Source organism: Toxorhynchites rutilus, chromosome 3 (genome assembly GCF_029784135.1).
Source record: "Toxorhynchites rutilus septentrionalis strain SRP chromosome 3, ASM2978413v1, whole genome shotgun sequence".
Taxonomy (NCBI): domain Eukaryota; kingdom Metazoa; phylum Arthropoda; class Insecta; order Diptera; family Culicidae; genus Toxorhynchites; species Toxorhynchites rutilus.
The window spans coordinates 173331572-173346987 of NC_073746.1; the positions used below are offsets into that span (position 1 = coordinate 173331572).

A 15416-nucleotide genomic window follows, 5' to 3' on the forward strand; every position below is an offset into this window, starting at 1 on the left:
TGTCAGTATTAGCCACAAATTTATAAGGGAATTCCCGCATTATCAGATCTCCGGCCACGATTCAATCGTTTCCGAGTTCAAGCAGCTGAGCAAACCCAAGCCTAATTCTAGCCGATACTTCAGGCCCATTACTTATCCCAAGGCATGTCAAGAAAGTTTCCAACCCGAAAAATTCTTGACCGATCAGGAATTGAACCCAATACCTATGTCAGTATTAGCCTTGAATTTACAAAGGAATTCCTGCTTCACTGGATACCCGAAAACGGTCTGTTAATCGTTTTCGAGACCAGACAGCTGTGCAAACCTAAGCCTAATTCCAGCCGATACTTCAGGTCCTACATTCAACATGGAGTATAAACGTATCAACCTGAAGTCTGCAATGAGATCTGCCACAACACAGAAAAATCTCGTTATAATTATCTGTTGAAAAGATGAATTTACGAGTATTCCGTTTGAGATATCCCTAGCTTCATTCCGATTTCCACATACAACCCCTTGGAATGCTTTTATTTTATTCGCGATAAACTACTTTTGCTTATGCTCGATCTCAAGTATTTCTATGGTTGACAACGCGCGCGGGCTCAAAATATTGCAGACTTCACAATTATTTAATTTTTTTAAATTGAATTGAAAAATTGAATTTAAATAAATACGGATAAACTGCTCAAAGTGAACTTTTTTATAAGGGAGTAGCTTTCTTAAAATATCAAAAATTCAAAGTTAGTGAAAAAATCGTATAAATTGGAATTTTATTTGGGGCGCCATTTCCAAAGTTTGCCGGTGGCGATGTCTACCCTCACTACGTCGCTGCCCATTTGTAATGATAAATATAAACAAGGAGGGAAGATAGCGGGAGGGAATTATTTACGCTAGGGTATTAGTAATGAATCTCTACTGAGGCAAATATTCAGCCTTTTTCCAAGCAGTTAACATTGTTTGTTTTCTGTCGTTGGTGCTTTGACATTGCATCAATGCATTGAACTAACGCTATAGTGAAGCAGGTGTTAAGGTTGTGCACCACAAAAATTATTTGGTGCATACCAAGTTATTTAATAAGTTATAATATGTCATTAATTTATTTGGGTTCGCGTGCAGTTAGAGATTATTTCGCTTAATTAGTCACCAAGAAAGTAAATGTCGTTTTGGAATTTTTGTATGTGATTTGGCTTCGCTTGCCAATAGCAAAACTTTCTCCACTAAAGATGACAGCTGCGCTTATCTCCAGCATGTGTTGTTCTGCGAGCACAAGAATTAATCATCAAATAATTATCAAATGATTCTACAATAAAAAGAAAACATTTCAGGGCTACCAAACTGGCAGAATGGTTATTTAAAAAAATAAATAAAATAATATCCGCAGTTATAAACAAGCGACTTGAATTAAACTACAGCGTAGTTCTACATTAACAATGCGGTCGTGTCTTGAACACAACCTTCAATAATTTATTGAAAATAGTTTGCGTTCCAATATATGGATATGGATAAGTTCCAGATAGCTTTGCTTCTACGAGTCAGCATAGGAGACAACAATAATAAGACATTTTTCAAGTTTATTCGTCAGTTTCCGGAAAATTCCACTCTTTAACTGGAATAAAATGGAAATGGCGCAATTGTTCCCGTTTTTCATAGAATTTAGGTGATGTGCAAATGTTTAGATAATGCTCACTATGTTTTACTTATTAACTATTCTTTCAACCTATAGATAGGTTATATATATCTATATATATAAAAATGGAGTGATGTCTGTCTGTCTGTCTGATTCTTATAGACTCGGAAACTACTGAACCGATCGACATGAAAATTGGTATGTAGGGGTTTTTGGGGCCGGGGAAGGTTTTCGTGATATTTTGAGACCCCTCCCCCTCTCTAAGGGGGGGCTGCCATACAAATGAAACACAAATTTCTGCATTACTCGAGAATTAATCAAGCAAATGAAACCAAATTTGGCATGTGGAGGTTTTAGGATGCAATAAATGTTTCTATGGTGTTAAGATACTCCTTACCCCTCTCTTAGAGGGGGCTGCCGTACAAATGAAACACAAATTTTTGCATTACCCGAGAATTAATCAAGCAAATTAAACCAAATTAGGCATATGGAAACTTTAGGGTGCAATGAATGTTTCTATGGTGGTTAGATACCTCTCCCCCCTCTCTTTTTGGGGCCGGGGAAGTTTTCGTGCAAGTAGAACACAAATTTCTGCATTACTCGAAAATTAATTAAGCAAATGAAACCGAATTTGGCATGTGGAGGTTTTAGGGTGCAATAAATGTTTTTACGGTGGTTAAATACTCCTCCCTCTTCTCTAAGGAGGGGCTGCCATAGAAATGAAATACAAATTTCTCAAGCAAATTGATCAAGCAAATGAAACCAAATTAGGCATATTGAGGTTTTAGGGTGCAATAAATGTTTCTATGATGGTAAGACTCTCCACCTCCACTCTCCAATCATGACAATTGAATATTTTCGGAAAACTCTGAAGGAAAAATGGAAAATTCGGAAAATTAAATTCCCATATTTTCTACAATTACATAGTGACAAGTGCAGTTAGTCCATTTAATGTTTGCGCTAGCGAAATTGATGTTTGTTCAAAACAGGAAATGGATTTTAATGTGATGAAACGCACTCCTATATCTTCTTCTATCTATACCAAAAAAAAAGGACTGCCGGATGTGTTGATAAGAGCAGAACTCGAGGAAGGAACTGTTCGTCTTTATTCTATCATATTTTCTGTATAAAACATTTATTCCATGTAACGGAGAAACATGTTATTTGCAAGTGGTGGAAAAATCTTGAACGAGAATTATGTCTGAAAATAATCTGATATTATAATCATGAGTTTTGTTAGAAATACTAGGCATTTTATTGTAAAAGGTAAATTCAACGGGGTCGAATAGAAGATCAATCAATGAACATTTCTGCGATTGGAACCATGAACTTGCTCATAGTAAGTGAATGTGAATGAATGTTTGAAGGTATTTGTTACGCAATCTGCGTGCGCGCTCTATTCCAAAACAACGGTTCCAGATGCTGCAAGAAAATATCGTTTTCAAGCCAGAGACACACAATAGGGATGAAGACACAAATAGGAGATAATAGGTTCCTCATCCTTGAAAAGAAAATTGAACTGAAAGGGTAAAAGACAAATTGAATCGCTATATGCTATACGCTTTTAAAAATTGTAAAAAGAACAATCGAAATCAATCTAATTTAATTTATGTAATTGTCAAATTAGTTGAAGGTGAGATGGATGCACAGATTTATGTATTTGAATAGAATTTAAATTTAAATTTATTCTTTGCAACAGAAGGTTCAATATCAGAGGCAGTAGGTGAAGATTAGACTATGGAGGAGACTCAAAGTAAATATATTTTTTATAAAAATGATATACTAAACTGAATAAAATATTTGTAGGATTTTTTAACCATCACACTAACGGAATAGAGTTGGTTTATTTAAATTGAACATCCTCCAGTGTCCAACATTTTAAAAAATCTTTGATTATGTCCAATGTCGGAAAAACTAAGTCTAGTAAATCTACAGACACATCACGTCCGAATAACGCGAAGATGCCAGATAACAAGGAAGAACAAAAACCATTGGGAAACGTTGCGTTTCAAGAAACTGTAAACTGCAATTGTCGTTCGTGCAATTTGAACGATAATAGCAGAATGGTTCAATGTGACGTGTGTGATGAATGGTACCATTATACTTGTGTCGGTGTTACACAGGATATAGAACATGAAGACTGGAGTTGTCAAGAATGCAGAAACGCGCAGACAACACAGCAAAATCTAAATCAAGATGAAATACCGACAACAAGCAAAGAAAAATCAGCGAAAGAATCAAACCTTAAACCACCATCAAAAGCGGGGTCGATCAAGTCGTTAGGATCTAAACACCAAACGAAAGCTCTTCTAGAACTTCAACTGAAGAAATTAGAAGAGGAACATGCGTTGAAAAAAGAAGAAATTAAACTGAAACTAGAAATGCTAGACAAACGATTTCACATTCTTGAACAAATGAATGATGTCAACAATTCAGAAATAGATGAGCAGGATGCCACATCAAAAGTAAACGAATGGTTACATGACAAAAGCAATATATCCCAACGTGAATGCAGACACGAATGCGCTCTTGAAGCTCAAGCAGGTGCTGGCAACTATACTGTAAATCAACAACATGAACAACAGTTTATACCAGAAGAGCGATCAACACCCAAACATCACGAACGTGATTCATCACGAGTTCTGAGATCCGCTGATTATGATAGATTGACGCAAGATCAGTTAGCAGCGCGTCAGGTAGTGCCTAAAGACTTACCGAAATTTTCTGGCAACCCAGAGGAGTGGCCCATGTTTTTTTCCACTTACGAAAGCACTTCGAATATGTGTGGATATAGAAATGAAGAAAATATGATCAGACTCCGGAACTGTTTGAAAGATGACGCATACACTGCTGTTCAAAGTTTTTTGATGCATCCATCTACCCTACCCAAAGCAATTTCCGTTCTAAAATTAAGATCTGGTCAACCTCATACAATAATAAATACTTTGAAGAAGAAGATTTCTGCTATGCCATCTGTGAGGCCCGATGCAATGGATAAGCTAATTGATTTTGCTTTAGCGGTACAAAACCTCTGCGCAACCATCGAAGCATGTCAATGCAAAGAGTACATGAATGATGCATCATTTCTTCAAGAACTCATTGGTAAACTTCCACCAACTCTTAGATTGGAATGGGCCAGATCGAACCGAACTGTAGTACAAGGGAGTTTAGAAATATTCAGCTCCTGGATGTATTCGATTTCTGAAGATGCCTGTCTTATAGTTGAACCGAAGCATATGAACGATCGAGTTCATCAAACCGATCCCAAGAAGGGCAAAACATATATAAACACTCACTCGGAGCGTCCATCTTCGACGGATGCATCGACACAATACACTTCGAATACTAACATAGCGACGGAACGATCGAAAATTGAAACCTGTATCGCTTGTAAAGGAAACTGCGAATCACTAGAAAAATGCACACGTTTTAACACACAAAGCTACGACGCTAAATTGGGTTTAATTCGTGAAGCTAGATTATGCCGAAAATGTCTCCGACAGCACAAAGGCGGTTGTTACTCGAAACCGTGCGGTATTAATGGCTGTACATTTAAGCACCATCCGTTATTAAATAAGCAATGGTCACCTCGATACGATACAAATCATGTGGATAATGAAAACCAATCTGAAGCTCAAAACTGTCACACTCATCAGTTGTCAACCAATTCTACGCTACTACGTTATTTGCCTGTGGTACTTCATGGTGTCGATAAAGATTTACGTTGTTACGCCTTCCTGGATTCTTCCTGGGTTCTGGTTCGACACTCCTAGATAAAAAAGCAGCGAGTTTCTTAGGGCTGCAAGGAGAAATCAAGCCCCTATACCTGCAGTGGACTGGCGGAATGCAACGCTATGAGGCGAATTCACAAAAAGTCAGTTTAGATATTTCAGGTTGCGATAAGAAAAGATACAATTTGGAGGACGTGCGTACCGTCGAGGAGCTCCGGTTGCCGTTCCAGACGCTAAATGTGTCTGAGTTGAAGGATAAGCATAGTTAAAGGGTGTGTCACATCAAATTGCATCACGGAAAAAACGCTGTAGAAATTCGCCCAGTAGACCGATCCTTTTGAAAATTTTAGACAGTAAAATAAAAACCATTAAACAACTTTTGGCATTTTCTTTTTATTCATACTTCGAGCCCAAGCCCGTATGCTCGCACTTTCTTCTTTACCCCGTCCATAAGGTTCTGTACAACGTCAGGTTGTAATTTTTTTTTGAACAAAAATCCATTTTCTCTTGAAGTCCGCCTCCGATTTGACAACTTTTGGGTTCTTCCGGAGGGCCTGCTTCATAATCGCCCAATATTTCTCTATTGGGCGAAGCTCCGGCGCGTTGGGCGGGTTCATTTCCTTTGGCACGAAGGTGACCCCGTTGGCTTCGTACCACTCCAACACGTCCTTTAAATAGTGGCACGAAGCGAGATCCGGCCAGAAGATGGTCGGGCCCTCGTGCTGCTTCAATAGTGGTAGTGTAGGCACTCCTTAAGGTAAACCTGCCCGTTTACCGTGCCGGTCATCACGAAGGGGACGCTCCGCTTTCCGCAAGAGCAGATCGCTTGCCACACCATGTACTTTTTGGCAAACTTGGATAGTTTCTGCTTGCGAATCTCCTCCGGAACGCTGAATTTGTCCTCTGCGGAGAAGAACAACAGGCCCGGCAGCTGACGAAAGTCCGCTTTGACGTAGGTTTCGTCGTCCATTACCAGGCAATACGGCTTCGTCAGCATTTCGGTGTACAGCTTCCGGGCTCGCGTATTCCCCACCATGTTTTACCTTTCGTCGCGGTTAGGAGCCTTCTGAACCTTGTATGTACGCAGGCCCTCCCGCTGCTTGGTCCGCTGGACGAATGAACTTGACAAATTCAGCTTATTGGCGACATCCCGGACCGAACTTCTTGGATCACGTCTAAACTGCTTAACTACGCGCTTGAGATCTTTTTCACTGACGGAGCATCCATTTTTGCCGTTTTTCACCTTCCGGTCGATGGTTAGGTTCTCGAAGTATCGTTTTAGTACTCTGCTGACCGTGGATTGGACGATTCCCAGCATCTTACCGATGTCCCGATGTGACTACTCCGGATTCTCGAATTGAGTGCGCAGGATTAATTCACGACGGTCTTTTTCGTTCGACGACATTTTTCCAAATTTACGAAAAATTGACAGTGAAGCATGGCCAACGTGATCTATACACTCTTATCTGATTATAAGCGAAAACTGAAGATATAATTCCTAAAAATTAAATTTCTACAGCGTTTTTTCCGTGATGCAATTTGATGTGACACACCCTTTATTTACGTGATTTACCAGTCGAATCTTATGAGAATATTAGACCAAACATATTGATAGGATTAAAACACGCAAACGTTATGTTGGTGCGTAAAAGTCGTGAAGGAAACAATAATCAACCTATTGCTATTAAAACTCGCCTTGGATGGACTGTCTATGGCGGAAACTCTAATGACGTCGACCTGCACATGATACATTATTCTTTTCACGTTTCTCCATGCTCATGCAACACCCACGATAACTTACATCAAACGGTGAAACAATATTTTTCTCTAGAAGCCCTGGGGATTACGAAGCCAAGTCAATCATTAATGTCTAACGAAGATAAACGTGCATTGCATCTACTCGAATCTCTTACCCAGTTCAGTGGTGAGTGATACGAGACAGGGTTATTGTGGCGACATGACGAAGTTAGGCTTCCGGACAGTAAAGCTTTAGCGCAGAGACGGTTATACTGTCTTGAAAAAAGAATGGAAAAAGATCCGGAACTGAAACGCATCATGCAAGGAAAGATAGCTGAATACATAGAGAAAAAATACATTCGGAAATTAACAGATGAAGAATTAAAAGAAAATCACCAGCGAATCTGGTATCTCCCTATTTTCCCAGTCACTAATCCAAACAAACCTGGAAAGGTGCGCATAGTATGGGATGCGGCAGCGACTATCCATGGAGTTTCTCTAAATTCAACCTTATTGGTAGGACCAGATAATCTTGTTCCATTAAATTCCATTCTATTACAATTCCGAGAGCATCGAGTGGCCGTCGGAGGTGATATACGGGAAATGTTTCACCAGATACGCATGCGGAAGGAAGATCAACATAGTCAGCGATTCCTATGGCATGATGAAAAAGATCAATCAGAAGCAAGTGTGTACGAAATGTGCGTGATGACATTCGGAGCATGCTGCTCACCCAATACCGCGCAATTCGTGAAAAACCTCAATGCAGAAAGATTTGAGCATAAGTATCCTGAAGCGGTGAAAGTAATAAAAAGGGAACATTACGTCGACGATTTATTAGTAAGCGTAGAAAATTAACATGAAGCAATTAAATTGGCGAATGCAGTGAAATTTATACATGCTCAGGGAGGATTTGAGATGAGAAATTGGATGTCCAATTCCCAGTGCGTTCTATCTACCCTTGATGAGCAACGAGCAATGGATTTCGATCTCGACTTAAACTCTAATAGTGCCACCGAAAAGGTCCTCGGCCTATGATGGAATGCACCGACGGATCGTCTCGCATTCAAGTTTTGTTGGTCTAGATTCGATGCACATCTCTTGGATGGGAAGAAACAACCTACGAAACGGGAAGTGTTGCGCATTTTAATGACTATCTTTGACCCGCTAGGGTTAATTGCGAACTACTTAATGCCATTGAAAATTTTGCTACAAGATATATGGAGGTCGGGCATCAAATGGGACGAACAACTTGATGATAAATTGAGCGTAAAATGGCAACAATGGGTGGCCCAATTGAAGCAACTCGAGAAAATATCTGTACCAAGATGCTACCGACAGCATGTGACTGGGAATGAAACATATGAAGCTCAACTACACATCTTTGTCGATGCGAGCGAGTCTGGTGTTGCTGCTGCTGTCTACCTACGATATTCACAAAATAAAATTATTGAATGCTCATTGGTCAGTGCAGAAACTAGAGTAGCTCCGTTAACCTATCTATCGATTCCGAGGCTCGAACTCACAGCTGCAATTATAGGAGTAAGACTCGCGAACACCATCTGCGACAGCATCTCGACGAAAATATCGAAACGCGTATTCTGGACCGACTCTCGTAACGTGCTCTGTTGGATTCGATCTGATCATCGGCGCTATAATCAGTTTGTGGCTGCCAGAGTAGGTGAAATTCTCGAATCGACCGATGTGAGAGACTGGAGGTGGGTTCCAACGAAAATGAACGTCGCAGACGAAGGAACAAAATGGCAAGGCTCTCGAAAAGCTGGTGAAAGAAGGCGATGGCTCGATGGGCCAGAATTTTTGTGGGAACCAGAATCCAACTGGCCCCCAATGCTGCTTGAAATTCCAACGACGTCTGAAGAAATACGCCCCAGTGTTCTTTTCTATGTAACTGTCCATGATGTCATCATAGCAGTAGAAAACTTCTCGACCTGGCAACGTTTAATTCATGTTACAGCGTATGTAATAAGATTTGTGATGAATCTTCGAAGAAAACGCAATGGTAAATCCTGCGGTTACGGACCACTCTTGAACGACGAACTCCAGTTGGCAGAAAGACACCATTATTCGCAGGCTCAGCATGAGGTGTATTCGGATGAACTAGCTATTCTTTGTGCTAATACCAAACAAGTTGGTCCAGTCAAGAAAATTCCCAAAAGTAGGGCACTTTTCCAACTGACTCCATTTCTGGGTGAGAACGGTATCCTGAGAATGTCTGGAAGAACAGGAGCATGTGAAGCTCTCAATCCTGAAACGAGAAATCCAATTATTCTTCCACCCGAACATAATGTCACTCTACTTATCATAAAACATTATCACGGTTTGTACCATCATTCAAACCACGAAATTATCATCAATGAGCTGCGACAACGATACTCCATCGCCCGGATTCGTAGTACATATGCTAAGGTTAGACGCAACTGTCAGCATTGCAAGAATCTTTCAGTAGTTCCGCAACCACCACAGATGGCTCCACTTCCACCTGCCCGTTTATCCACCTTCACGCGACCCTTTACACATGTCGGAGTCGACTATTTTGGTCCTATGGAAGTATTGATCGGGAGAAGAACTGAGAAAGGATGGGGCGTTTTGTTAACATGTTTAACCATTCGAGCAATTCACCTAGAGCTGGCAAGTTCTTTGAGCACCAGCTCATGCATAATGGCACTTCGGAATTTTATCGCACGACGCGGCAAACCTGCGGTGTTCTATAGTGACCGCGGAACAAACTTTGTTGGTGCGAACCGTGAGTTGAACGAGGCAATGACTGCTATCAATCACAATATGCTCATGCAGGAATTCGTTACCACGGAGACGACGTGGAGCTCCAATCCACCTGCATCTCCGCATATGGGCGGTAGTTGGGAACGATTAGTTCGATCCGTAAAAAAGAATCTCACGATGATGCAAACAGCGAGGCGACCAACTGAGCAAGAGCTGCGAAATGCACTGATTGAAGTGGAAGGAATTTTGAACTGTAGACCGCTGACACACGTACCGATTGATGATGTTTCAGCGCCTGCCCTTACACCTAATCACTTCCTGATAGGTTCGTCCGACGGTTCCAAACCACTTACTCTATTGGATAGTAGCGCGGCCACATTACGACACTGTTGGCGGATGTCACAAGTGATGGCAAACCAATTTTGGAAGCGGTGGGTGAGAGATTTTCTTCCAGAGATTATGAGACGCACCAAGTGGCACTATCCAGTGAAGCCCATCAAAGTCGGTGATGTAGTAGTTATTGTTGATGCAGACTATCCTCGGAATTGTTGGCCAAAAGGGAGAGTTATCGCCACAGCTAATAAAGACGGTCAAGTAAGAAGCGCAACTGTACAGACCTCGAAGGGAGTATACGAAAGACCAGCTGTTAAACTCGCAGTGTTGGACATAGAGCGCGATACTAAATAAACCGACTAGTACTCGTCTTATTTTGGGGGCAGTGTTACGCAATCTGCGTGCGCGCTCTATTCCAAAACAACGGTTCCAGATGCTGCAAGAAAATATCGTTTTCAAGCCAGAGACACACAATAGGGATGAAGACACAAATAGGAGATAATAGGTTCCTCATCCTTGAAAAGAAAATTGAACTGAAAGGGTAAAAGACAAATTGAATAGCTATACGCTATACGCTTTTAAAATTTGTAAAAAGAACAATCGAAATCAATCTAATTTAATTTATGTAATTGTCAAATTAGTTGAAGGTGAGATGGATGCACAGATTTATGTATTTGAATAGAATTTAAATTTAAATTTATTCTTTGCAACAGAAGGTTCAATATCAGAGGCAGTAGGTGAAGATTAGACTGTGGAGGAGACTCAAAGTGAATATATTTTTTATAAAAATGATATACGAAACTGAATAAAATATTTGTAGGATTTTTTAACCATCACACTAACGGAATAGAGTTGGTTTATTTAAATTGAACATCCTCCCGTGTCCAACAGTATTGATTACAAAAAACAAATTTTGGGTGGGACGAAGTTTGCCGGGTCAGCTAGTTTAGAATAAAAAAAATAACTCGCGTGGTTGTTTTTCTAAATAATTCAAGTTGTTCCCATATTATTATTTCTATCCAAAATGTCTCTTTGATACAACAGTGTCAATCGATCTTTTACCCAACGATATAATTATACATCATTGATCATCATACAAATTCTAAATTGCTAATTGCACAAATTTTCTAACATTTATTTCCTCGAAAACAAAGAACTTATTCTAGTTACTGTGATACCAAACGGTGTTCAAACACGGAATGAACCATGCTTTTGCTACGAATTTGGCTTTCGATACCCGTGGCATATTCACAATTTAAAATTTGAATAATGGCCATCCATTTGACCACACCGCCCCACCCCGCCCGCGCTCTCGGGTGCACGATGTCAACAGGAAAACATAACACTGGCGCATTCGCATCAAATTGTTTGAAACAAGTCAATCCTTATAATCAAGCTGCTGCTCGCTCTCTCTCTTTCTCGAATTGAGAACGGCAGCCTGAAATCGTTCTCGATTGCAAGGGCCATTAGTTTGGTCACGTGAATTGCTCATTCTTATTCCGAACATACGGCCCGGAACTACGGAGCACACGTTTAATATCCTCCTCGGAACACTCTAATTGCTGGGTTCATGGATACGCTGGCGACTCGGTGGCACGCGAAATTAGTGCACTGCACTGCTCTCATTAGGGCGACAGTTTGGTTGGTGACCGAAGAAAATGGCGAAGAAAGGTTGGCTTTTGAGCAAAGCTTCGTAGGATTTTTTTTTCAAAATTCAATAATAATACTGATATTCGTTGAATCATTTGAGTACGGCGTAGGATCGATGAAAGAACGGCGCATGCATTTATCAAATAAAAAGGTCTCAGAAGGGTTGTGTCCAAGACACGACCGCATAGTCGAGGTAGGATTCCGTTAGGCTATCTATTGCATGCTGATTTTGGATATGTTTGAAGAATTACATCGTTAAACTCTTTGATAACGATTTGGTAGCCAATTTTGTTTCGTTGTTGGGTATTTTTTGTTCACTTCACCAGTAGTTACAACCGAGTGATGATGACAGAAGGATGGTAATTAGTTGCTGGATGTTGCGTATAACGATAGAAGATGCCGAAGTGGAATGAGATATAATAAAAACCGGCCTCTGTGACCGAGATGTCTCCTGTGTTCTGTATAGATGAAATAAAGAAAAAAAAACTCACCAATATATATATATATATAGTGGTGGTTGTGCTGCCATACAAATGAAACACAAATTTCTGCATTACTCGAGAATTAATCAAGCAAACAAAACCAAATTAGGCATGTGGAAGTTTTGGGGCACGAAACGTTTCTATGGTGAATCGACACTTCTCCTCCCTCTCTAAGGGGGGTTGCCATACAAATGAAGCATATATGTCTGCATGATTCAAGAACTAATCAAGCAAACGGAACCAAATTTGGCATATGGAGGTTTTAGGGAGCAATTTTTTTATTTTATTTTATTTTATTCACACCGTCTTCGACAAGTCGCACAGACTGTAATTTTCTTATTACTATGGTAAACTTCTTATTCTATTTATAAATGCGTTTTTCGTCAGATTTAAATCGTACTCGTGACAAATAAAACTGAACTGGCGAAGGCAGGATTCGAACGGGTTGTTATAGCCATAGTTCGTTCTATGGTATGGCACTACTAATAGTGGGGTGTTCCGAAATCGTCTAGAAAGAATGTAGAACGGGATCTGTGCGAGCAATTCAGCACAGTCCATAGATCCTCTGAGAATATCGAATATAAATAATCGCTGAATCGTGACTCGTCTAGCTGATAGTGTTTCCAGACCTATAAGCTGGCATCTGTCCGGGTATTGAGGAAGGTTGGTAGCATCGTTCCAAGGAAGTAGCCTAAGAGCGCAAAATTTTTTTCTGAACCCGCTCGATAGATATAACAGGAGCAGTGTGGTAAGGGGACCAAACAGGCGCAGCATACTCCAGCGTGCTACGAAACAAGCGAACAATAAAGTGTTTTCAGTGCGTGTATATCTGTAAACTCCGCTGCGTGGCGTCGTATGAAGCCTAGTACGGAGAAAGCTTTCGTAGTCGATTGTGACTCCAAGGTCGTAAATGGACGATACACGTTCCAATACTTCCGTTTCCATCAAGTATTGATGACTGACAGGGCTCTGACACCGGGCGAAGGAAACGACTTTGCATTTATTACTGTTCACACGCATCCCATTGTCGCTACACCATGCCATTATAGTGATGATATCTGCCTGGAGCGCATCACAATCTGAAGACGAATCGATGGTGCGAATGAAAGTTTGGACGAAGAAAGTAGAAAGTACAAGTCGTTTATGAACATGTTGAACAATATCGGCCCAAGAACGCTGATGTTCAGACGTGATGTTCAAGACACGGGATCGAGTTGAGTAAAGGGCGACATATGCGGTTCTGTCACACAAGGACGAAGAAATCCAATTCGTAAGTGAATCCGGAAATCCCATGCGTTTCAACTTCTCGATGAGAAGGACATGCGGAACCGTGTCGAATGCTTTCGCGAAATCAACATATACTGCGTCAACTTGTCGTCCCTCTTCTACTTCGCGAGACAAGGCACATGAGATTCGATGTTGTAGATCGACGCCTCATGAATCCGTGTTGGCCTTCAAAAATAATGGGGGACATCACGCAATACAAAACATTGTGCACCAGTCTTTCGAATATTTTGCCAATGCAGCATAGTATTGTAACACCACGGTAATGTTCCACCATCTTGCAGCTACAAGATTTGTGGATGGGAACGATGTAAGCAGCTTTCCAGGCATCCGGAAAGGTCATTTGGCGAAGTGACTGGTTGAATACACATTTATCGGAGCCGCTAACTCTTTGGAGCAGTTTTTGTACAGTATGGGAGGTATTCCATCCATTCCGCATCCTTTTTTGATATCCAAGTCGTCGATATCTCTCACAATTTCGTTTTCGGTAAACTGGATGACAGGGAGGTCGATGTTGTACGCAGGAATGTGAGCGAAACAGTCACCTCTTGGTACGGGTGATGCTTTGCTGAATACGCCCTTGAAAAACGTAGCGAAAAGGTTTGCGGTTTCCTCGATTGAGTTGGCTTGGGCACCATTAAAGCTCACACTACGTGGTATGCGAGTGGATGATTGTCTTTTCTTCACAAAGTCCCAGAAGCACGCTGGGTTTTGCTTAACTCTGGCTTGAATAGTGGCTATATAGTTGCCGTAGGTGTCTGATAGCGTTGTTTTATACTGTAGATCAATCTCTTGGAGGTAGTTTCGATCGTTTGTAGACTTCGAATTGAAGAAGCGGTGACGAGCTTTCCTGAGAATGTTGCGGAAGTTTCGGAGTTCACGGGTCCACCACGGTTTACTGGTCTGAATGCTGAATGAACGTTTTCTGCGAGGCACATTGTCATTAAGCACTGCGTAGAGCTTTTCATAGAATGCTGAAAGTTGTTGATTTACTGATCCGGTTTGCAGTGGAGTTTCCCAGTCAACAGCCTCCAGAGCCATATTCAGCTGTGCAAAATTGCATAGCTTGAAATCGTAGGAAGGATTGTCGTCTATTTCATTGTGCTCAATTAGATCGTCGCTGTCCACGTCGAATAGCAGAACGAAGGTGGATGGTGATTGTCCACTGCCAATAGAGGCGAGTTGGGTTCGATTATGTCTAATTGGTCTGGTAGGCTTACGAATGCCAAATCAAGAAGCCTGCCGTTCGCATTCAGATATCGGTTGGTCTGTTGCAGTCCAATTGCAAACATTGTTTCGATTAGTACCTATTCCTGCTCAGAAGTGACGTTTGTGGGTAAAAAACCATTTACATCCTCGTCCAATTCCCAACGCAAATTTGGTGAGTTATAGTCGCCTAGGAATACAACGATATCGACTGCGGTAGCACGGTTTGCCACGTCTTGCACCGCGTTAGCATGCGCGAAATAGAGGTCGCTGTTTGAATTGGGTGGAAGATAGATTGCCACGAGGTAGAGACACCTACGGTGCAGTCGTAAATAGACTGCGACTTGCTCTAGATGATCACAATTCGTTAATGAAACAGCTAATGAGTGGCTTGATATCACGCTCCGGTCATAGCGATAGAAGATGTATTTGGTCAAGATCTCAGCACTGTCAATGTCTGCTCGAAGCCAAGTTTCAGTGAAGACCAGGACATCGTAATCACAGCTAGATAGCAGCAAACGTAACTGGGCGATTTTGGTGCGTATGCCTCTGACACTCTGGTAGTACACGGAAATAGGACGGAGCATGGGGCGTGTTTTTGTTCCTAATTCAGAGGTAGCGTGATTGGATGTTCTCTGGCAAGTG

The 15416-nt window shown here is 41.2% G+C and overlaps 1 protein-coding gene across 1 annotated transcript; it reads left to right on the plus strand.

Annotated features, from left to right (window-relative positions):
* The first annotated feature begins 9069 nt into the window (after positions 1–9069).
* On the plus strand, positions 9070–10503 carry LOC129773667 (uncharacterized). The gene has a single exon (XM_055777312.1). The coding sequence runs from the start codon at positions 9070–9072 to the stop codon at positions 10501–10503; it is 1434 nt and encodes a 477-aa protein (XP_055633287.1).
* The last annotated feature ends 4913 nt before the right edge of the window (positions 10504–15416 follow it).

What these genes read in the sequence shown, in the direction of transcription:
- LOC129773667 (XM_055777312.1), top strand. Translation starts at nt 9,070, where the DNA reads ATGAATCTTCGAAGAAAACGCAATGGTAAATCCTGCGGTTACGGACCA.